The 24019-nt window shown below is 45.1% G+C and overlaps 1 protein-coding gene across 2 annotated transcripts in view; it reads right to left on the minus strand.

Annotated features, from left to right (window-relative positions):
- The window catches only part of ERGIC3 (ERGIC and golgi 3), a 33209-nt gene that overhangs the window by 2605 nt on the left and 6585 nt on the right, over positions 1–24019 (minus strand). Inside the window, exons 6-13 of one of the 2 annotated variants that reach the window (XM_074605696.1) lie at positions 23697–23862; positions 22013–22070; positions 11908–11922; positions 8109–8140; positions 7359–7455; positions 4176–4240; positions 1489–1625; positions 475–530 (exon numbers count right to left, since the gene is read on the minus strand). In XM_074605696.1, coding sequence (XP_074461797.1) covers positions 475–530; positions 1489–1625; positions 4176–4240; positions 7359–7455; positions 8109–8140; positions 11908–11922; positions 22013–22070; positions 23697–23862 — 626 coding nt within the window. The remainder of the gene's footprint in view (positions 1–474; positions 531–1488; positions 1626–4175; positions 4241–7358; positions 7456–8108; positions 8141–11907; positions 11923–22012; positions 22071–23696; positions 23863–24019) is intronic. The other variant, XM_074605697.1, reaches the window with a different exon arrangement.

Genomic DNA, 24019 nt, shown 5'->3' on the forward strand with positions numbered 1-24019 from the left:
CACACAGTTTGACACCTCTGAGATGGCTATGCCCATAGCAGCCTGGGTTCACAGGTTTTACTGGCTTTAGTTCCACATGAAAGTGGAAATCTGCTTACAGACCCAAGCTGGCCAAGAAAACAGTACGGATGGATTCATACGGTATGTGAAAGGCTGCATTATTTGAAAACAATGTAAAGCATCCTGTAAAGCATCACCATGAAACCTTATGACAGGTCTATATCATAATGAAATGAAAACATTTCATCAAATAAAATATTGTAATAGGTCTACAGCATCTTGAAAGCCTGCAGTGCTAATTACCCTCTGACGCCACTCCCGTGGCTCTGCAGAACGCGCTATATCCCCTCCTAAGGGCTGAAGTCACCTCTTCCCATCAAAGAGGGATTTATTACCTCCCATGCAGACTTTAGAAAGAGTAAGATGGCAAATGTTTACACTTTAGAAAGAAAAAAATATTGAAAGGTGCAATACCTGTAAATATGCCTCCAATGATGGCACAAACTCCTGTGAGAAAGTGTGTGAAGGACCTAGAATGAGGAAAAACATTTGAACAACCAGCATGAGCTCAGGTACCAATGTCAGGTAAGTAGCAACTCATCAAAACTGATTCCTAATTATCATAATGTTCACCATAGCACGCGACTATATAAACAGTAATAGCTGACAATTATCAGATTTAACAATTAGATAACCCCTACTGGCTACAGAATGGGGTCTCTCACTGATACTTTTACTGGGCAGCATCGAATAGCAGAAGCGCAGCGCGCTCTAAGGAGCTCAGTGGCAACCCCGGGAGGCAAGTACTGAATTCGCAAACCTAAAGGATGAGCTTTTAACCATTAAGATTTTATCCATTCCTACCCAGACAGAACGCACAGCAGGCTGTTGTAACACAAAAACTAAATCCCTAAGCACACGTTAATACATTTTAAGGTATGGACATTGGCTGTCCCTCGTTATGAACCTAAAAGATCGGACAGGTACAACCCCTCCCAGACCCCTGCCATTACATGCCTGTGATTAATGGAAGACCTGGAAAGAAGAAAGAGGTTCCACACTGACTACTACACGAAGAAAAGCTATAGCAAATGCAGAGTAAGTAACCTGACTGGATGAGCGTGGGTGCTGCTGTAGGTGCTGGTAAGGTGGGTACGCTATATAAATCTGTCTTCCTATTAAAAAAAAAACCTTTGAAGAAATTAGTCTGAATCAAGAACCGTTACATCTGACTTCTGCTCCCTGCACCAATTTCCTTCTCCATCTGGATACTGGATTAAAACGCTTCAGGTCATATTAGAAAAACCACAAGCTCTTTCACATGTTCACACTGAGAGCAAGGGCCTCTGGTCGGGCCTCTTCCTCTCCACGGACCGCGAAGGGGCTTGGATGGCTTTCAGGCATTTGCACCATCACGTCTAAGTGAGGATGGAGTTCTAAGCTATGCAAAATGACAAAATCAGTGAGAGAGACTGAAACGTCTCTTACCTGTGTTTCTCTGTCAGCTTCACCATCATGGGTGAAAGTTCATAGAGCACAAACACACCAGGCAGACCCTGGTCTCCTAGTAGCCCGTTGGCTATCTTCTCATGTCGTGTAACTGAAAACTGGTTAGTCCTTACCACCTAGCAGGAAACAAACACGGGAAACATTGTTTTGTTAACAAGGAATAGAAAAGCCTAACACTGGTTCAGTGAACCATATGAATTGTAGCCCTGCCCACTCACTCGTGGGGAGTCTGACAGTGGGTCATAAAAAGGGTCATAAAGAGCACCACCAGGATCAGGTCTATTTTTACTACAGGCTATCAGTTAAAGTCCCAGCTAGCCCAAAGAACGAGTGCTGCACCAGTCCCCAGGCTGGACTGGTTTGGTCTCTGCTGGCAAGTAATGGCATAAACCGGATGATAGCTTCTCAGCCTCAACCCCAAGTCCACGTCATCCTCTACCAAAATGTAGTCCACCTAAGCATGCTTCAAGGAGACAGCACTGATGTGAGAAAGCTATATATATATATTCAAGGGTAAGAGAAAAGGAAATAATATGTAAAAGCATAAGAGCGCCAGGGCTGGAGAAGGACAGATTGCCCATCTTTGTATGAACGAAGATGACCCTGCAGCATTCTTCTGTGCCCTGCCATTCTTCTACACGTTGTCCATACCAGTCCTATTCTTAGAGCAAATTAATTTGGTTTCTGTAAAATGAAATTATGTTCTATCATCCCTAATAAGCTATCTGACACAAATTACCATCCAAGCTGAGGAAGATACTATGCAGTTTCTTCACTAAATTCCATGTTTGGGGGTTCCAAGTACTGAATGTATAACACAGCCCCTGGTATACATCTGGCAGGGTACTAGGATCCATAGTTACTGTAAGTATAAGCATCACTGTTTGCAGGGATTTCTCTCCTGGTGACTACTGAAAACCAATTCTTTTGACAGAGAAGTCCTTTGAAATCTGAACAACAGATCTACAGTAGCATGCGAGATTTCACCATGAGAAACCGAAGCCACGGTGGCTTATGGCACTGGGGTGGTCACAAGGATACGGCTCCTATTAACTATCCTTCGTACTTCAGGCATTTCAGTCCTCCACAGAAACTGCAGAGGCATCCTGAATCCAAGCAGAATGAGCTTCAAAGATTGTTTGAAGGCTCTCCCAATATCACCTCGTAGCAAGTAACTTCCATCCAACCTCCAGAAAAAAAACAGACGGGCCCTTTCTAGGCAGGGGATTGAAGAAAGAGTGGCCCACATCAGGATTTATCACATGAGAACTGAGTCTTGCAAACAGTTTCAATCTTTAGGGCAGATGAAGAAACATAAACTGCATCTACCTTTCCAACGGATTCTGGTACATTGCTCTGCCCGCACTGCTCTAGGACAGCTTTGCTTGAATTGTATCTACTGTGGCCGTGTGTCCCCTCAGATTTGTAGTTCGTATGCAGCCTCTGGCATAACTAATGAACTGCTGGCGATTTACATTTCTTAGTGCCTAAACCAACATGGAAGTCGCATGGATGTGCAGTAGTATGCTGTTCTCACTGCAAGGATACGTGGTACGTGCCCGAGCGCAGCATGAGTCTGGGTGAAGAGCCTGAGGTGGTAAGGGTTCCCAGTGCCGTGGGGTTTGCACAGTGTTATAAAACTGCGTAGGAGAAGGGAGTCGAATTCTGGCGCAGTTTCATCCCCGCGTAGATCAGTCCTTGCACTGAATGAGGCCCAGAACCACACTTCGGTTTCACCTCAGAGGAAACTGGCTTGGTGTTAAAGTGAAGCTGGGCATGGACCACCCAGCATAGAAAATACAGAACCTAAACCTGGGAAACAGCTAGGGAGCTAAGCCATCTTGTACGTGAATGGTCACAGAGGCACCGTGGCATGTGGCATCTGTCTTTTCCTCACGGGGTTAGACAAGTACGCTGGTTAGCACTGGTGGTGAAGTCTGCGCAACAGTAGAGCTGTTGCCTCTACTGGTGTTTTCTTTGCAAAAGGAACACAACAGCTTACATCAGTCTGCTGCCCTGAGACCGACAGGTTCATTTTGGTAATGATAACCGACAGGTTCATTTCGGTTTTTAAAAAGAGGTTCTCTGTACCTCTTGAGATCCCCTGCAAAATGACAGCTTCCAAATGAATGAAGTTACAGTTCTTTCTGCTCCCTCAGGCTGTCTTCAGAAGAGAGCAAAAATCTGTCCCTGTTCTCAGGATCTTCGTCTCACCCTGGTATCTCCTCAGTAATTTGTTTACCTTACCTGTCCTGAAAGCAGGGCTGGAAATCCAGCCACGCTCTTCTGGAGGCTAAAGGAGCTTTTAAATTGGAGACAAGCTGATCTTGGGTTATTCTCCAAAGAACATTTTTAGGTTCTCCTTGCTGCTTTACCTTCTCCTGATCATGCACTAGGAGGGATTCATGAGGGAACATGATGAAAATGGCATGTCACTTTGATCTAGGTGGGACAGAGCAGGCTGAAAATCTGCTTCATCACTGCTGCAACATTACAGACAACCATACACCATGGAAACTCTTATTCTTACTGGGGCGGTTATATGAAGAAAGTCAAACAGATGGTGTTGTTTCCACCAGACATCAGACAATGTCAGCATCAGAATACGAGGAGAAATTCTGAAGGCTTTCACTTGCCAAAGCAATAGGGGAAAAAACAGTACTTACTTCACCATCTACTTTCATATACACCGTGGGGACCACCTTGACAAAATATTGAAACATCATGGAAGCTATGAGCAAAGACAGAGACACACAATTAGTAGCTGGCAAAGAGCTGGAAAGCTTAACTGACAGGTTAGGTAGACACAAATTGTTTTTTTTCAACTTGTCAGGGAACAGATTTCTACGCAACAGCTTCTGGAGATTTTCAAGGACAGTAAAGTTAACGTCTGACATGAGTTTTCCTTTTGCCAAAGTGAAACTCGTTCCCCTTCCAACCAAAACCAGAACTACTGCCATTTTGGCCTTGACTAAATTGAAAACATTTTACAAAACAGTTATCTTGCTATAGTTTTAGCCGTATAACCTCTTGAAATTTTTTATTATAGTACATGAAAACATTTATATTTAACAGCACAACCCTAAGAAAACACACTCAACTCCAAACGAGTATCCTACAGCAACTTCAATTAACACTACAGTTCATTCCTGTAGAAGTACAGTTTCTATCATATCAGGTGAAAAAGAAGATCTGGATCAGAGAACAAAAAAACAGAACTGCTGCTGCTGCCTCAGACCAGCCTGTTCCTTCACTCCTCTTAAGGATAACGGAAGGCAGGAGTCGCTTTGAAAACCTATTTTCAAATGCCCTGAAGCTCAACGGCAGCCTTGACTGCAGCGCCCATGAAATGGTGGAGTTCAAGATCTCCAGGGCAGCAAGGAGGGCACAGAGTAAGCTCACTACCTTGGACTTCAGGAGTGCAGACTTTGGCCTCTTCAGGGATCTCCTTGGCAGAGCACCATGGGATAACGCCCTGGAGGGAAGAAGGGCCCAAGAAAGCTGGCTAATATTCAAGGACCACCTCCTCCAAGCTCAGGACCGATGCATCCCAACAAAGAAGTCAGGCAAAAACACCAGGATAAATGTATGGATGAACAAGAAACTCCTGGACAATCTCGGAAGCAAAAAGGAAGCCTACAGATGGTGGAAGCAAGGACAGGTAGCCTGGGAGAAATACAAGAAATTGCCCAAGCAGCCAGGGATCAGGTTAGGAAAGCTAAAGCCCAGATAGAGTTAAATCTGGCCAGGGACATCAAGGGCAACAAGAAAAGCTTCCATAGGTATGTCAATGACAAAAGAAAGACTAAGGAAAATGTGGTTCCTCTCCGGAAGGAATCAAGAGACCTGGTCATCCGGGACATGGACAAGACTGAGGTACTCAACAACTTTTTTTGCCTTGGTCTTCACCAGCGAGGGCTCTAGCAAAACCACCCAAGTTGCAGAAGGCAAAGGCAGGAACTGGGAGAATAAGGAAATGCCCACTGTAGGAGCAGATCAGGTTCAAGGCCATCTAAGGAACCTGAAGGTGCATAAGTCCATGGGACCTGATGAAATCCATCCCCGGGTCCTGAGGGAACTGGCAGATGAAGTTACTAAGCTGCTTTCCATTATAGCTGAGAAGCCATGGCAGCCTGGTGAAGTTCCCGCTGACTGGAAGAGGGGAAATGTAACCCCCATTTTCAAAAAGGGAAAGAAGGAAGATCTGAGGAACTACACAGACCAGTCAGTCTCACCTCTGTGCCTGGCAAGATCATGGAGGAAATTCTCCTGGAAACTCTTCTAAGGCACATGGAAAACAAGGAGGTGATTGGTGATAGCCAACATGGCTTCACTAAGGGCAAATCATGCCTGACAAATTTGGTGGCTTTCTACGACAGCATGATAGTGTTGGTCGATACAGGAAGAGCAACAGAAATCATTTACCTGGACTTGTGCAAAGTGTTTGACACTGCCCCTCATGACATCCTTGTCCCTAAGCTCGAAAGGCATGGATTTGATGGATGGACCGCTCGGTGGGTAAGGAACTGGCTCTGTGGTCACACTCAAAGGGTTGTGGTCAACGGCTTGATGTCCAAGTGGAAACCAGTGAGGAGTGGCGTTCCTCAGGGGTCAGTACTGGGACCAGTGCTGTTTAACATCTTTGTCAGAGACATGGACAGTGGGATTGAGTGCACCCCCAGCAAGTTTGCCCACGACACCAAGCTGTGTGGCACGGTCGACTCGCTGGAGGGAAGGGATGCCATCCAGAGGGACCTGGACAGGCTTGAGAGGTGGGCCCGTGCAAACCTCATGAAGTTCAACCAGGCCAAGGGCAAGGTCCTGCACGTGGCTTGCGGCAATTCCGGGCACAAATCCAGGCTGGGCAGAGAATGGATTGGGAGCAGCCCTGAGGAGAAGGACTTGGGAGCAACGTGTGTGTTACCAGCTAGCTAGGGGCCACCTCTCAGAGGGTTTGTTACTCCACAGAAAAGCTATGGCACCATAATCGTATTGAGCATTATGACACCTTGTCTTTTTTTCTGTATTTTATTTTAAGTACCATCCTTTGATTTAGGTACAAGAATGTAAATCAATGGTGGAAAATTTAAAATAATGTATTCAGGTACGATTAACAATCCTACCACCACCTCAAAGCAAACAACTTCTTTCTCCAAGCTTTATTACACAACAGTACCCCAAGTACCTGCAAATACAAACTTTGCAGACTTCACAGATCTGAAAAAATAACTAATTTCTGCAGTTGCATATAAAACGCAGAATGTTTCACGGAAAATGCACACAGTCAGTCTTGTGTGAATAAAACAAGATTACAGTTTGAGCAGCAGTAGCATGAGGAGAGAATTGCCTTTCCTTCTCAAGCCAGCCAACTGGAGGTACCTAGGAAAGATCAGCAATATTTCAACTTCACTGCAGCTGTTCAGCCGTTACTGTTGGGTAGATCACAGCCAGGCATACAGCACGGTTCTCCAGCCACTATCAATTAGGCATTTTTTTCCCCTATTCTGCATCTTCTGGTTATCTCCTACTGCATGCAATAGATAGACAGGGCTCTCCCTGCACTACACCTGATGCAGACATTTAATAATGATGTGCTACACCTGCTGCTGTGCATCCCCGAACACTGAAAACAGAGATCTTTCAGAAAGGTCACAGAATCAACACACGTTGGCAGATTTGTTCCAGATGAATGGACGCAGCTGTTCCAGAAAGAGCAAAAGGTGGAGGAGTCTATATTTTACACAATGCTGTCAGGGTTCTTGTTAAAGACTAGGAAATTTGCTCCTGTTCTCTTCTAACACTCATTAATACAGGCACTTAAAAAGAGATTTCTCTCAGCTGGCTTTTACCTTGCTGTGCAGTGACGTCCGTCCCATCCAGAGGGTTCACAATGCCTGGATAATCCCTTCCAAACGAGAGATGTTTGATATAGTGTGTCATATTGATCTGAAACAGAAACGTTAATAACTCAAACAACTGCACAGCATCCCAGGGGCAAGGTAAGGGGTTGAAAGTTAATTATTTGTATATTTTTCTGAGTGTGGCTCTGGAACGGGGACAGGTCCTCCCTTACTCTGTGTGTCCTAACAGTAAACTCCAAAGCACCTGCCCTTTTTTTTTTTATTCATGGGAGATTCCAAGATGTGGAATTTCTCCCTTTGCTGCTGGAAATCCCCAGATCCCAGTGCCCTTCCCTCCCATCTACAGAGCGGGCTCTCCCCGCCATTCCTCTCTCTGCCATAGGAGCATCATGCTGCCAGCTGCCTTGGTGGCACTGGTACGGGTATCATCTGCTTTCCTCCCGGCACAAGGTAAACTCCAACAGATCCAGAAGCAGTGGTGAAAATGTCAACCTCAGAAAACTGGGAAGCGCAGATTAAGGAGCAAAGCAGTCTCAGGAAGAAGGGAACAGGCTTGCCAAGCAACATGCAGATGTCACAGAACACACTTCAGAGACCCGTGTGAAAGCAGCTTCCAGGTTCTGCCCAGACTTATACAGCCAAATTCAGCTGGGATCAATACACCAGGATCTCAATGCGGCACAGGCAGGGAAATCCAGAAGACCAAGAGAACCAGAACGCCATCTTGGGAACACTTACATTATCAAGTCCGAAGCTCTGCAGATCGTGAACTGTAATAGAAAAATAGTTTAACAATATAGTTCAGACTGCGATAACAAGCATATCTGTTTACCTTATTCTAGGTAGGGAGCTCCTCTCATTTCCATCGCAATCTAAAATGGCAAGAAAATTGCCTGGGTTTCTCTCTTCCTTGCAGTAGGGCATGTGATAGATAAAACTGCTGCAATTCCCCCTCCTGACATAGACTAGACACCGCTAGGGTGAAGGAAAGTAACTTTAATTTGGGGTTAATTCATATTAAGTATTCCAGTCCTCACCTGAACGTATTCTTAATCTAGGGCAAAAACAAGATCCCAAGGGCAAGCAAGGAAAACTTCACTGGTGTCTCAGTCACCACCTGATACACGTAACTCCTCTAACTACTGTAAAACACAGCGGCACAACAGATCTAAACTAACAACTACGCAGAGCACATGCCTTAATATCACATGCAAGTACCCTAAGAAATGACTGTCGTCTTAGCAAATCTCAGCACTCTGCCTATCAATCAGCCTCGTTACTGCTGCCCGGAGAACACGCAGGGAAAGGAAAGGTCTTTGCGGAGATATTTGCAAGCCACTGGGGGGGCCAAGATGATTGCCACCGGTGCTAGGATTTGGGGAATTTGGCCTGCCCTCTCTCTGCCCTTCCTGTGTACAGCAATATGACGACGCCAGCAGCACCGCACGCCTCCAGAAGGGATATGGGCAACGGGAGGCAACAGATATCTTTCTGTTGGCTACTTAAGTGACTTTATGCAATGCCAGAAGCATCAGCCTCAGGATGAAAATATAACTTACAACTCAGTTTCAGTACGGCTCCTACCAGGTTTACCAAACATCGCACAATCATCTTACAGTAGCCAGAGAGCTGCAGCGCATTTTAACAGGTAAATTCACACGCCACGGAAGCCAGACCTCACCTTTCACCTTAGCAAAGAAAAGCACACCTCAAAAATCATGGGCTATTATTTCAGGAGCTGATGGAGTCAGATCACCAAGTGCTGCCACATGATTGACAAAGATTAGGAATTCTGCTGCCTTGAAGGGTTTCTGATACACAGCCTAGCACAAGACAGGCTGCAAGGCTGAAGAACTGATTGAAACTGGCCTCTCCTTTAAAACATTGTGTGCTGCAAACTCATTTTTCCTATTAACATCTTTCAATTAAACACCGGAAGCATTACTTGTGTTTATAGAAAACCCTTACTAAACCCTAAGATACATACATGCAAAACAGAGAACGCACAGTTAGAAAAGTAAATTCCAAGCCCTAACTATACTTCTCCTAGCGCACTGATCTAGGGAGAGGCCCTTGCATTTCACAGTTAAAATGTTCAATGTTGAGAAACTAAGGCTGCACTCACTGGAATTAAGGCAAGGGTTCTGCCTTACAAAGAGCTCAGAGCTGCACTGGCTTCAGATATTCCTGTCGCTGTCTCTGACAAGCGCGCAGACTGATCGCTGCCACTAGCACAGCAGTTCGTGTGCTGCGCTGGCAACTGAACCAAAGAACTCATTTGGTTTTCAAAAAGAAATTCCTGAAAATTTGGAAATAGGTGTGAAATGGTGGGCAGGGAAAGGAAAGAAGGGAGAAGTGGCCTTGGGATTATGCTATGCTGTTCTTCTTAACAGTTACCAGCAACACCCTGTTTCACACTGCGGTGTTATTTGCACTTAAACCAAGAGTTAAGTGGCTTATCTGTCAGTGAAGCGTCAAGTCCTGCTGCCTTTTCTACAGACACCAGCAGGCAAACCTTCAGTTCATAAATAAAGTTCTACAGAGATCCTGGTGCTGGTGGATCTGCATTTAAACTGGACCTACTGCCAAAGGAATCAAACGGTCTTTGTCCCCCGATCTTTCTGTTGATGGTTCGTTCCTGTCCCACCCTCCTTTCGGTCATGAGCCACATCAGAGAACGCAAGAGGCTGAAAGGTAACCACTGCTTTATGTGAGGCTATTCTTCCAGCCAGGGCAGCTCCAAAGGAAGGTTAATCACGCAGCCGCACGAATGCCTGTGCTGGCGCAGCGCAGCAATGCACGGGGAGGGACAGGGATGCTCCTCCTGGCAGCCGTGCTCTTAGAACCCCATGCGGGATTATGGCGTTTGCAGCTCGAATGCTTGGGCAGTCACACTTGTTAGCATGTGAAGTGGGAGCCGAGGACTAGTAAGGCTGACAAATCTTACACTTACAGCGCAGTAACACAGAAATCCAAGGGCAGCACTTGAGAAAGACCAGTCCTTGACTAACCTGTTATACTAGATTTACATCATGTGTTCTGTTATACTAGATTTACATCACTGTCTACCTTGACTTCAGCAAGGCGTTCGACAGTCCCCCACAGCATCCTCCTAGGGAAGCTTAGGAAGAGTGGGCTTGATGAATGGACAGTAAGGTGGATAGAGAACTGGTTGAAAGACAGAGCTCAGAGGGTCGTGATTAGGGGGACAGGGTCTAGTTGGAGGTCAGTGAGGAGTGGTGTTCCCCAGGGGTCAGTACTGGGTCCAGTCCTGTTCAGTATCTTCATCAATGACCTGGATGAGGGGATAGAGTGCACCCTCAGCAAGTTTGCCGATGACACAAAGCTGGGGGGAGTGGCTGACACACCAGAAGGCCATGCCGCCATCCAGAGAGACCTGGACAAGCTGGAGATTTGGGCAAAGAGGAACCTTATGAAATTCAACAAGGGCAAGTGTAGGACGCTGCACCTGGGGAGGAATAACCCCCCGCAGCAGGACAGGTTGGGGGTGACCCGCTGGAGAGCAGCTCGGTGGAAAGAGACCTGGGAGTCCTGGTGGACAACAGGATGACCATGAGCCAGCAATGGGCCAAGGAGGCCAATGGAATCCCGGGGTGCATCAAGAAGAGTGTGTCCAGCAGGTGGAGGGAGGTCATCCTCCCCCTCTGCTCTGCCCTGGTGAGGCCGCACCTGGAGTGCTGGATCCAGTTCTGGGCTCCCCAGTTCAAGAAGGACAGGGAACTGCTGGAGAGGGTGCGGCAAAGGGCTACCAAGATGATGAGGGGACTGGGACATCTCTCTTATGAAGAAAGGCTGAGCGATTTGGGTCTCTTCAGTCTGGAAAAAAGACAGCTGAGGGGGGACCTTATCAACACTTATAAATACTGAAAGGGGGGGTGTCAGGAGGATGGGACCAGGCTCTTCTCATTACCACCATCTAGTGGGAGGTGTCCCTGCCCATGGCAGGGGAGCTGGAACTAGATCATCTTTAAGGTCCCTTCCAACCCAAACCATTCTATTACTCCATGATTCTGTGATTACCCTTTAAAAAAAATCCAATAGTTTACAAACCCTCAGAAACTCTCCCACCAGGTATTCTGAGATTAGCAGGCTTGATGCATGAACGCCCAGGAGAAATTCTCTGGCCAGTTGTACAATGAGATTAAATGAGATAATTATCCCATCTGACTTCAAAAGGCAGAAGTCTCTCCAAAGTGTCACCATGTCCCCCTCAATTACATTATCTGCATAGAGCACCTAATAATCTGCCAACACTTTATCTCCAACACTGATATATTAAAATCATTTAAGACAAAGATTCTCAGCTTTTTCCGTCCGGTGACCTCGTTTACCACAGCAGAATGACCTGGGATGGCTCTCCTTTTAGCTTCCAGGAAGCCTCAAATCTCAGCCTAGATCAATAGCTCCTCCCAAAGGAGATTTATAGGCACAGCAAATAACAGAAATTACATTAGTTCTGCAGTAAACAGTTTGGGGGGGGGGGGGGAGGGGGAAGAAAGGATACAGCAACACTTACTCTCAACAGCGTGCACTGCAAAAATGAGCAGAGTAGGAGAGAAAAGAGAAATATTCAGATCCTTAAAATTAAAAGATACAGAGATTCAGACAGAGCAGCATTTAAAACTCGTACCAAAAAGGGGAAGAGTAACAGCTTTGCTGGTGTGCTTTCTAGACCACATAAAATGGCTCCCTAGCTAACCAAAGAACTGATATATATGGACGAGCCATCATTTCAAGAGTAACAGGAAACTCAAATGCAGGAATTAATCACTAAAAAGAAAAACACAGCAGGATGTCCATGTATGTTAAGTGAGCTCTAAAGCAGCATGCCAGGTAACAATGCTGGTCGTATTTAGATTCTTTTTCAGTCTTAAGGTAACAGAAAGGTCATTTTAGGAGCAACCAAAGCCATCCAGAAGTGCACTCGAGATTTACATTCACAACATATTAACATTCAAAGCTGGGTAACAAATTTTTGATCTTTATCGGTCCTGTGCTGTTTTAATCACATCTGATGCACAGAGAAGGTAGCAAACCGTGAGGTCATTTTGGTTCATTCTGTTGCAAGATCCCAACAGAGGTGAACGAATACCTGGAAGGATAACGGGCAGGGGAAATGTATGTTCGGATGGCATCTCTCAAAGGAGGTTAAGTAACCTCCTTTCTTGTTTGTTTTGCAAGACTATTCACGTATATTCAGCACCGTGCATGACTAACTGACAACCGTCACAGACATACCTCCTCAGAGGTGGGCGCTTGAACCCTTCACGCAGCAATTTCAATCCACTTTGCCAAATGCTACATCCCTGACGGTGTTTCTGCAACAGCACGTTGTTTGGTATGGAGAAGGTATGGAAGGTATGGAGAGACTCCAGATGGCTGGCTGACAAACGTTAGGGATTCCCACAACCAGTACAACTTGAGCTCTGACAGATTGTAGTCCAGTGACAAACGGAAACGTCACATTTGTGGTCTCCAAAACAAACTTGATATAACTTGAAAACAGTTTGTCCCCCCGCACAGAAATGGGTGAGACCTTGCTTCTTTCAGCACCAAGACAACCAAACTCTGAAAGGAGTTTACCAGCAGAAAAAGAAAAGTCCTTAGCAATGCTGAGGATGAAGTAAGAATCTCAGCCTCCAGTATTCAGTTTGGGGATGAAAACAGCTAATTCCCCAGCAGACACTACTTTGGGACACAAGTTAGAACGAGCTCACACAAACACACTCCGTGGAAGGAATATCGTACAGGTGATCAACCAGAGGATCTGGATCTCCTCCACGCTGAAATGGTGTCCTTAACTGATGGAGACTGAGTCCCACATTGGTTTTTTTCCAAGAACGTTGACGGGCAAGAGAAGAGCTGAGATGAGGAAGTGGTATCTGTACAATACAATACAATTTGTGCGATACAAACAGTCTCACAACTAGTAGGGCTCCAGTAAAAGAAACAGAGAAAGAGGCTGCAGTCTGCAGAAAAAAGAATTAGTGTCACTTGCTCTTGGTTGCCAATAAGACGCCAAGGGACCTAAAAAATGACAACCAGTCTTCAGTCAAAGACTGTATGTCCTTTTGCAATTCAGCATTCAAAACATTAAAAAGTACGTAAAATGAGAGGTTATTAGGGGTCATCCATGGTGTCCAAGGATGATTTCAAATAGATTCTGCCTGTCAAACAAGTATCTAGTAGAAAAGGGAATAAACCTTCCCTCAAGTGTGTAGGCAGAACATTAATGAACAACAGACCAGTGAATCTGTGCTCTTGGAGAGCTAACAAAGCTTCATGCGTATCTAGGCAAAGCTCAGTGACTCTAAGTAGGCAGCTCCTTTTCCAAAGCCATCACCATCTCAAAGAGCAGCTTACTTGGGTTTCTCCCTTCCACAATCATCACCGCTAATGAGGAGGAAAACAAATGGCAATCATAAAAATAGTGCCTTCAAAGACAACTTTGTTCCTCCAGTTGACCATGTAGGGTGTAAGAAAACCACAAAATTCGGAGCACACACAGAACTGCTTCACCCACAGAAATCGTCACGATCATTGAGAGGGTGTCTTTAGAACAGAGAATGTCCAGAATGTTGTCATCAGCGTCATTTTTGTTTCCTAGGGAATGGAAGGAATCTAATGATACATTTTAAGGAGTCCTGAAAAGCTCTCTGGCTTTCAATAAAGCACGATTGGCAATGCCTTCCCTGAAAAATAGTGATTAATGTACTTTAAGAAGGTGGAACGTACTTTTAAAAAGGTAAAATATATTATAAAAGGTAGAATCTCTCATTAAGTAAGAATAAAGAGCTTAAAAAGGTCACAAGGCCCTGTGAAACCAGACACTTGGTATAAACAATAAATGCCTTACTAACGAATACACCCTTGAAGAAGAACAGAAGGCTGATAATAAGGAACATCCCACCACAGGAGGCGCTGAAACTGGCTGAAAACCAGACAGATGCTGGATAAGGCATAAAGTCAACAAAAACTTGCAGTAACTGGGGGAAAGGTAAAGGTGCCAGTGGGAGATCGCGACCACCCACTCAACTGGAGACTGAACTGGACTAGCCCCCCTGCCCTGAAGTGCTGGAGCACGCACACATCAATTAAAGGGCCTTGTAACTTTAAATGAGAGCGAGAGGCTGTGCTAACCAACAGAAATTGTTAAGATAAGGTACTAACCAATAATTATCATCAAGGGTGTGTATTTCTGTGTTTTGAACCGTATAAATATTCCTAAGAGTTTTTAGGCCGGTGTGCTAGCTTTGTGGATTACCACCTAGCACCCATGTCTGCAGAAATTAAATAAATAGATAATACCTCTACTCTGTGTGCGTACTGGCGTCTGCACACCGGGTGTGGGACATCACATGGGGACTCTGGGACATCATCATGATGACACCCCAGCAACAGAACGGTCCGAAGATAAACTAAGAGATGAATGAGAAGACTAGAAGAAACATGGCAGGGAAGAAGGAAGCGATATGACCATCATCTCTCTCCCGACAAACCTATCGCTAAGGTTTGTCTTCCACACGTTGGAAACTTGCTGCCAACCACTGCAGCTGAAGCAGGAGATGGGTGCTGCGTGGACAGAAATAGCAGCACCTCCCGAAGCACAAACATCAGGAGGTTAAAAAGCTAGATCATTCAAACATTCCTCTTTTCTCTGAGGCAGGAAGGAAGGAGAGGTGTGAACTGCTGCAAAGAAAATATGATATCCAGAATCACAAACAGGCACAGCTGGTGCCGGAGGCTGTCCTTGCAGAGGCAGACGTGAAAGAGGTAACTTCACCAAAACCTGCAGCACCCTGCATAAACTGAGCATAAAATCTCAGTTCAAGATTCAAAGCAAACATCAGTGAAGCAAGCCCAATCTCAGCGAGTACCACACGAACAATCAGGGCTTGAGGCTTTGCTGCTTGGAACTGTAAGTATCAATATCTGTGAATATCGTTTGACTCTGGTTTTCCCTTGTTGCAGGAGAACCAGTACTACTAGTTTCAGTGCCAGAAAGTCTGCTTGGAAGTGCTTCAGTCCTCCTCACGACCTGCTTCAGTCCTCCTCCTAATGACCTGGGATTTCTCAGTGCAATCAGACCACAGATGAGCTCAGGAACAAGACAAGCCCATTTGCAGCTGATATGACATTCATGAGTGGGGGTCTTCTCTGGCATCGGAGATGGAGCATCATCACAGTGCAGGCTTAAACCAACCAGTTTTCAGTGCTTCCAATAACTTGGGATTTCCTTCAAAAGCAAATTCACAAAGTTTCAGCTCGAATTCTCTGGCAGCACAGCATGCAAAGGACAGACAGACACAGCACCTGTCCAAGAAGCACAAGCAGTATATTTATGCACCACCTAAAAGGTAATTACCATTGTAGATGGCACAAAGGCATAAGATCAGCCACGTGAATTCTCCTAGAGAGAACCATTTTGATGACCCGAGATGAAGAACGAATAGCAACACACACTAAAACATCTCGAAACGATGAAAACTAAGATAAAATATGAACAAAGTCTATGCTGCAGAAATACCTCTAGGAATAAAGTGCTCAGCCTCCAATGGTCAGCTGAGAAGAACACAGCATCTCCTTACTCGTGAACCAGCCAGGAGGGAAAGCACAGTAGTAGTACGTCTTTTACTGACACAATAGGAGTCAAACTTCATCAATTCTTGAGTCTTCCAGCTAGGTATACTGGCAATGTGAATATGGACGGATAAAAATTTGCATCAACCCAGCAGAGACGGACCTTTCTTTTCAGTTACCTAAAGACAGAAAAACACCCTCCCCCAGTTTCCAAATTACACTTCCTTCAGGGCCTGGGGATTATGAGAAACCAAAAGGAATGCAAAGTGGATTTACTGACTGTGCAGAACGGTGTATAAACATGGAACCGAGATCAAAAGAACATGAGACCAAAGGTTACATACAAGCAGAGGAAAACATACACACAAACAACAAGGGAAGCGAAATCATCTCACCTGGATTTAACATTCATGCACGCAGAAACAAAATGGACAAAATAACTTTTTTCTTACAAACAGACAAACTTCCCCCTCCCCGTTTTAGTTTTTCAGCATTTCCGGTGTTTCTAGTTCCTTCAGACACATGAATATTGTACAAAGACACGAAGGCGAATTTGTGTTATAACAATACCAAACGCGTACTTTGAAAAAAAAAGAAAAAAAAAAGAAAATGAAAATTATCAGGAGAACATCAGATACCCTTGGGTCATAAAGATCACATGGTATAAGGATAGTTAAGAAATAAGTCTGGGGTCACACAAGATTTTGGTAATGCATTTTTCTGAGAGAGTTTGAGACATCAGGGGCTTGATTTTTTTTACGAAAAACCCTGAGGACACTTAGAATGCCAAACACAAGTGAAACATGGTTTGAATCTTTCAGCAGATGTTACCCTATGATGAGATAACACACTTGCATCTCTAAAGAGCATGAGCATAACATAACTAAATGGAAATAAAACTGCACCTTATTCAGCGCTTCTTCTGGTTTGCATGTGTGTTAGCCCCGTCTCTCCTCTTACTTCTTATTCTACTTCCTGAAAAAAGCAATTTCAACTCGCTCTTGCTTCTACCCAGGAGAGAAGTTACCATTTTGAAGATGTTAACACCAAGCACATGACAGAAGTTCAGGAACTCCGCTCAGGATTACATTTATGGTCAGATTTACAAAGTGCTTCTGAAATAGGACCCTTCGCGCCGTCAGGAGAACGCCTGTGCTAATTCCCCAGCTGGAGATCGATTAAACAACAGTAACCCTCGGGACAAGGAGAGAGTAACAGCGCAAGGAACAAAAAGCTGGTGTGCTAGCTTCAGTATTTGAATAGCACCAAAAAATGAAAGTACGGACTCAGGTCCAACCATCCACTGTACAAATATCATACAGCCACGTAGGCAAGGAGAGCCGTGCAATGGAACAGACCTCCCACAGTACTGACAATCTTGTCTACCCTCCCTATTCTCTACCGATTCCAATTGGAATAGAAGGCAGTAGCAAAAATACTGTCAGTCATCAGAGTTTTGTATCAGATAGGTCTAGTAAAATTATTATTTTGAGTGGATTGTTAACATGGCTTTTGATGATAACGGTTTGGAATATTCAGACTTCTCTCAGACGTTCAAGTTCATCCTGCGTGACATTCTGTTAAGTGTATTAATAGGACTGAGCATTAACGTAACATTTGTATAAGTTCTTCTGTGGAAATGAGGTATTTCCAGGGTAGCTCTGGAAATACCTCACAGAGCTCTCTCCTCTGACTAATACTAGTCAAGTTCTTTACCTGTAATTAAAGGGGGAAAAAAACCTTCCTTATTTCTGCAAACAAACAAAAAAGAACTACCAAAAAAAGGATTATGAAGAAAGGTTATACTGAGGCAGAAAACAGTCTCAGCTTCACATACAAGAAAAAAACCAGGCCCTGAGCTATCCATTTTCCTCGGGCTCAAGAAAAACTCCTTGGCTGTTAGTTTGTGCCACGAAAACACTGCCCAGGAAAAGGTTGGGAAAAAAGGAAATCAGATGTTATGAATAACTAGGAAAGTAAGAGAGAACAAAAGGAAGAAAATCGTTATGCCGCTGCCTGCATCATGCTCAGCCTGGACCTTAATCCTGGGTACAGTCTGGTACCTTCAGACAGAGCTGAACTGAAAGAGTTTCAGAGAAATCCAGCAAGGAAGCTCAGAGGTGGAGTGGCTTCCACAAAGGAGCATCTGCATAAGCTGGGACTCTTCAGCCTGGGAAAGCCACGGCCCGTAGGCTGGCACACGAAAGGTCTACAACATCCTTAGAGGCAGGGAGCGCAGGCAGCGAGGAACAAGGGCCATCAGATACAGCTGGTGGGAGCAACCAAGCGAGGGGAGGTGTTTTTTTCTTAGAGCAGAGCAGACCTACTGAAGGCCTTGTAAATGCAAAACGTTTACATGGGTTCATGGTGAGATGGGAAAAGTACCTGAAAGAGAGCCACTGAGGAATCTCAACAGGCCGTAACAGACTCAGGAGATCCCAAGAGCTGAAAACAGTTGTACATAGAGAAAAGTATTAGGGGCCTTTTTTCCTCATTATTTAATGTGACAGAATTCCCAGAAAGTGGAAAGTTTGTCTTGCCCATCATCCTACTCCTTTTCATTGTCCCCAAAACACCAATATTCCTAACTCTCTCTCCAAAAGGTTTGCAGTAACGACATAGTCCTTTCTGGTTTTCACCTGCGTTTTCCTACAGAATTCTGAATTCAGTTGTGAAAGACTTCTGGGGCAGGTGCAATTAGAGAGCCATCCTGACCTCACCCTCTCCTCTACGTACACCAAGAACTTGCCATCGGGACAGCCCGCTTGCATTCATGCCTGTTACAGAGAACAGATGCGATGCAGAAATGCTTCTCGTTAGCTTAGATACACGAGTCGTAAACACTGGCTGTGGTAACGTTGCTGCTGTTATGCTAGTTTAAGCACACAAAGCAAGTTCTGCAGAAAGAAGTGAAACATTTTATTATTAACAAAAATAATATTGTGGTGGAAAACAGGTGCTTTTTTGTTGGTTGTTTGTGGGGGCTTTTTTTTCCCCCACAAGAGCGCTTCTCCATCTGTAGAAACTGCACTCAAAAGCTTAACCCCAGTTACTCTCGCAAAGCACACTCACATCCTCCCCCAACCTTTACCTCAGTGGTACAGGTTAAACTGGAGTGAGTGATATGGAGGGGAAAGATCAGGCTGAAATTATAGCCCTTTGTGAAACCTTTACTACAAATTTCACGCTTAAAAAACTTGATCCAGGGAACTGCCACAAACATTCCATTAAACCACAAATATTTTTAACCAAGTCCCTGTTAAAGAGGGACTGAAGGAGCAAAGCCCCTCCCACTGTCAAAGATGATCAGGTTGGAGACCACCCGAGGAACCTGTTCTGTAAGTCTACAGGACCTGACCAGACAAGTCTCAAGGGAACTGACTGATGTAGTCGCCTTACCACTGTGCCTGGGAAGATCACGTAACAGATCCTGACAGAAGCCATGTTAAGGCACATGGAGGACAAGGTGATTCAAGACAGCCAGCATGGCTTCACCAAGGGCAAATCTTGTCTGACCAACCTAGTGGCTTCTATGATGGAGTGACTACATCAGTGGACAAGGCAAGAGCCACTGATGTCATCTATCTGGACTTCTGTAAGGCCTTTGACACGGTCCCCCACAACATCCTTCTCTCTAAATTGGAGAGATATGGATTTGATGGGTGGACTGTTCGGTGGATGAGGAATTGGCTGGATGGTCACATCCAGAGGGTTAACGGCTCAATGATCGGATGGAGATCAGTGATGAGTGGTGTCCCTCAGGGGTCCATACTGGGATCAATACTGTTTTATACCTTCATCAATGACATTGACAGTGGGATTGAGTGCACCCTCAGGGAGTTTGAGGATGACGCCAAGCTCAGTGATGCAGCTGACACACCGAGGGACACGATGCCATCCAGAGGGACCTGGATGCTACCCAGAGGGACATGGACAAGCTCAGTAAGTGGGCTCAGGTAAACCCCATGAGATTCAACAAGGCCAAGTACAAGGTCCTGCACCTAGGTTGGGGCAATCCCATGCACAAACGCAAGATGGGCAGAGAATGGATTGAGAGCAGCCCTGAGGAGGACTTGGGGGTGCTGGTGGATGAAAAGCTGGACATGAGCCTGCAATGTGTGCTCTCAGTCCAGAATGCAAACCGCATCCTGGGCTGCATCAAAAGCAGCGTGGCCAGCAGGTCAAGGGAGTTGGATTAACCGCCCACTATAGGAGAAGATCAGGTTCGAGACCATCTAAGGAACCTGAAGGTACATAGGTCCGTGGGACCTGATGAAATCCATCCATGAGTCCCGAGGATGCTGGCGGATGAAATTGCTAAGCCATTTTCCAACATATTTGAGAAGTCGTGGCAGTCTGGTGAAGTTCCCACTGACTGGAAAAGGGGAAATGTAACCCCATTTTCAAAAAGGGAGAAAAGGAAGACCTGGGGAACTAAAGACTGGTCAGTCCCACCTCTGTGCCTGGCAAGATCATGGAGGAAATTCTCCTGGAAGCTCTTCTAAGGCAGAGATGGAAAATTAGAATGTGATTAGTGACAGTCAACACGGCTTCACCAAGGGCCACAAACCTGGTGGCCTTTTACAGTGGTGCTACAGCATTGGTAGATAAGGAGAGAGTAACAGACATCATTTACCTGGACTTGTGCAAAGCGTTTGACACTGCCCCTCATGACATCCTTGTCTCTAAGTTCGAAAGGCATGGATTTGATGGATGGACCACTCGGTGGATAAGGAACTGGCTCTGTAGTCACACTCAAAGGGTTGTGGTCAACGGCTTGATGTCCAAGTGGAAACCAGTGCTGAGTGGCGTTCCTCAGGGGTCAGTACTGGGACCAGTGCTGTTTAACATCTTTGTCAGAGACATGGACAGTGGGATTGAGTGCACCCCCAGCAAGTTTGCCCACGACACCAAGCTGTGTGGCACGGTCGACTCGCTGGAGGGAAGGGATGCCATCCAGAGGGACCTGGACAGGCTTGAGAGGTGGGCCCGTGCAAACCTCATGAAGTTCAACCAGGCCAAGGGCAAGGTCCTGCACATGGCTTGCGGCAATTCCGGGCACAAATCCAGGCTGGGCAGAGAATGGATTGGGAGCAGCCCTGAGGAGAAGGACTTGGGAGCAACGTGTGTGTTACCAGCTAGCTAGGGGCCACCTCTCAGAGGGTTTGTTACTCCACAGAAAAGCTATGGCACCATAATCGTATTGAGCATTATGACACCTTGTCTTTTTTTCTGTATTTTATAGCAGTCTTTCAGTATTTAAAGGGGGCTTATAAGAAAGATGGGGGACAGACATTTGAATAGGGCCTGTAGCAACTGAAGAAGGGGTAATGGTTTTAAACTAAAAGAGGGTAGATTCAGACTAAATATAAGGAAGAACTTTTTTATGATGAGGGTGGTGAAACACTGGCCCAGGTTGCCCAGAGAGGTAGTAGATGCCTCATCCCTGGAAACATTCAAGGTGAGACTGGACGGGGCTCTGAGCAACCTGATCTAGTTGAAGATGTCCCTGCTCATGGCAGAGGGTGTTGGACTAGATGGCCTTTAAAGGTCCCTTCCAACCCAAACCATTCTATGATTCTATAAACTACCACTATTGTTCTGGCTGCTGTGTGCGTATATATATCTGTACTTGACAAAGTCATTTACAACTTAAATTTTACTCTAAAGTTTTGAATTGCTTTAAAATTGTCCTGAGGTATTCTCCAAAATATACCTTCCAGACATAATGATATTCGGGTCCTGAACCGAACACCTGAGGATGTTTTACAGTAGACCAGCAAAGTTTTGTGGAACAAGTGAGACTGAGAGACGGCCCAGAATCATTCTCCTCCAAGTTCTTCCACACCCATGTGTCAGCACCTCCAGAAAACACTTTTCTAGTTGTTCTAAACCTCTGTAACAAAACTTCAACAATGTCCACCCCACTGAAGCAGTGCTGCTGTTATCATGGATAACAATGCAAAGATACTCAAAAAACCCCAATCAGATACGCTTGGAAGCTAAAGGTTGCAATAAGAAAGAAAAAGAAAATACTTTACCATGTACATGAGACTGTTGGAAACTTTTTCCTGGTGCAAAGTGGAAATTTCCAGCTACCTGCAAGAGACAGTAATCTTTCATTAAAAGGTCTGAATCTATATAAATAAAGCAGTTGTACTGGTGTTGGATCTTTAAATTTTTGTTTAAACAAGATATATATCAAGCAACTAATTTTCATAGGTGACAATATCAGCAGATATTGTCCTAACAGAGAAATGAATTTCCCGTCTTCCTCACAGGCAGTCATGTGGAAAGCCATAATTACATACTGATGTTGATAATAACTGTTCTATGCAGATCATTTTAGCCGACATAAAAACGCGAAGAAGAAGGAATTAAACTATTGGGAGGGAACTGACTCCTGCTGCAGGAAATACAAAAAGGTATCACAGAAAATGAGTGGAGAAAGTAACTGAGAAGGAGAGTGAGCAGGGTAACAAAACCTCAATACAATAAACAACAGTGATCCTACGTATGCATCCATGAAAATAAGCTGCTTGCAAAAATAAAGCGCTATACTTACAAAAAAAAACCCCAAACCCCACAAAAACCCCGAAAGACAAAAGGTTGTTAAAATTTCATCCTGGAATCTGAAAGGGATGTGGACATTAGGTGCCAGTCCTCATGGACACTTACTAGCAATCACACACACTCTCCCCTTGAAGATCTGAATGTCCCAAGCTCAGGGGCTATCCTACACCTTTGACGTCTGTGCAAACCTACTGCTTATGTTAACTGCAGTCCTGATGAGAAAGATGTGCAAAATTCCAAGTGTATAACACAATGGCCCACAGAAATTTCCCCAGCGACACCCACCACTGGACCCTTTCTACCTCCAGCATTACCCTTTCAAGCTTTCCTTTTCATCACACATTGTGATGGAGGGTCCCATAAGGATGCTGGAACCACAATGTCTGGCTTTGAGTAAAAGATTTACTTTCCAGAAATAAAGAATGTGGTCTCCAGGAAGAGTACACAAATGTGTAAAAAAAATATAGTTTGAATTAAAGAAAAAAAGATTTGCCTGGCCCTGACCTCTAGAATGTACCTGGGTATGTAACCTGCGTGCCCAAGTGTTCTGGGTTTGGTAACCTGCCAAATGACAGGGTAATTATGTAGTTATCCGGTATATCTCATATTACATTTTCAGATGTTTTTGCCAGTTGCAAAAACCACCTCTCTGAGCATTTTCAGCTTTGGCTACCAACTCCAATAATCTTGCTTCCACTGTTTTTTAAAAGAAAGATAACATTTCACTCTCTCCAGCACCTCTGATGGTGAGTTGTTGGTTACTGTTATCTCCAGCACCCTCTGGTGCTCTCTGCTTTAAGACTAGAAGGGCAGGTGGGACAATCTAACCTCAAAGAAGCTGCCTCACTTCCTCCAGAAACCTCAGCAAGAAGACTCGCTAGATAGATGGCAGGAAAAGCTAAGCTTCTCCAGCCAGCATGCTTCTTACCAGCCCACACAACGAAACAGAGAATTATCCCCTTCCCACTGCTCTTCCCGATTCTCCCACTGAACTTGCGCCTCTACGGGCACAACTACCTTGCTGAGCCCAGGGTTTATTATATTACAGTCCCGTGAACATGTAAAGCTAGAAAAGGAGAGGAACGCCCCAACTCTGCCTTTTCACAGACACCACCATCATGCAGCAGGTTCACAACAAAATCCATCTCTCACCTTGTTGACCTCTAGGAAACCATACACTTGGCAGCCCTCGTTCTTCTGTTCCTGCATTTTCTGGCTAAACCCTTCCCTCTTGCACTGCTCTATGGTATCTGGGTTCTTGAAGGCCCAGCCTCGCCGCCTGTATGCTTCTCTGACGTCGTCGCAAGTATTGCAACACCTGCAAAAGCACAAGCACTATCTTACCATCTGCATCGCTAGAAATAGATGCTCAAGTTCAGGACGCAAATCCTTAGTGGATTTTTCTTCAATAAAGCAATAAAGCAAACATCATGGACTGGACCTTAAAAGCTGGCCTAATGCTCCTGAAGGAGTTC

The sequence above is a fragment of the Larus michahellis genome, chromosome 12, assembly GCF_964199755.1.
Source record: "Larus michahellis chromosome 12, bLarMic1.1, whole genome shotgun sequence".
NCBI classification, from domain to species: Eukaryota; Metazoa; Chordata; class Aves; order Charadriiformes; family Laridae; genus Larus; species Larus michahellis.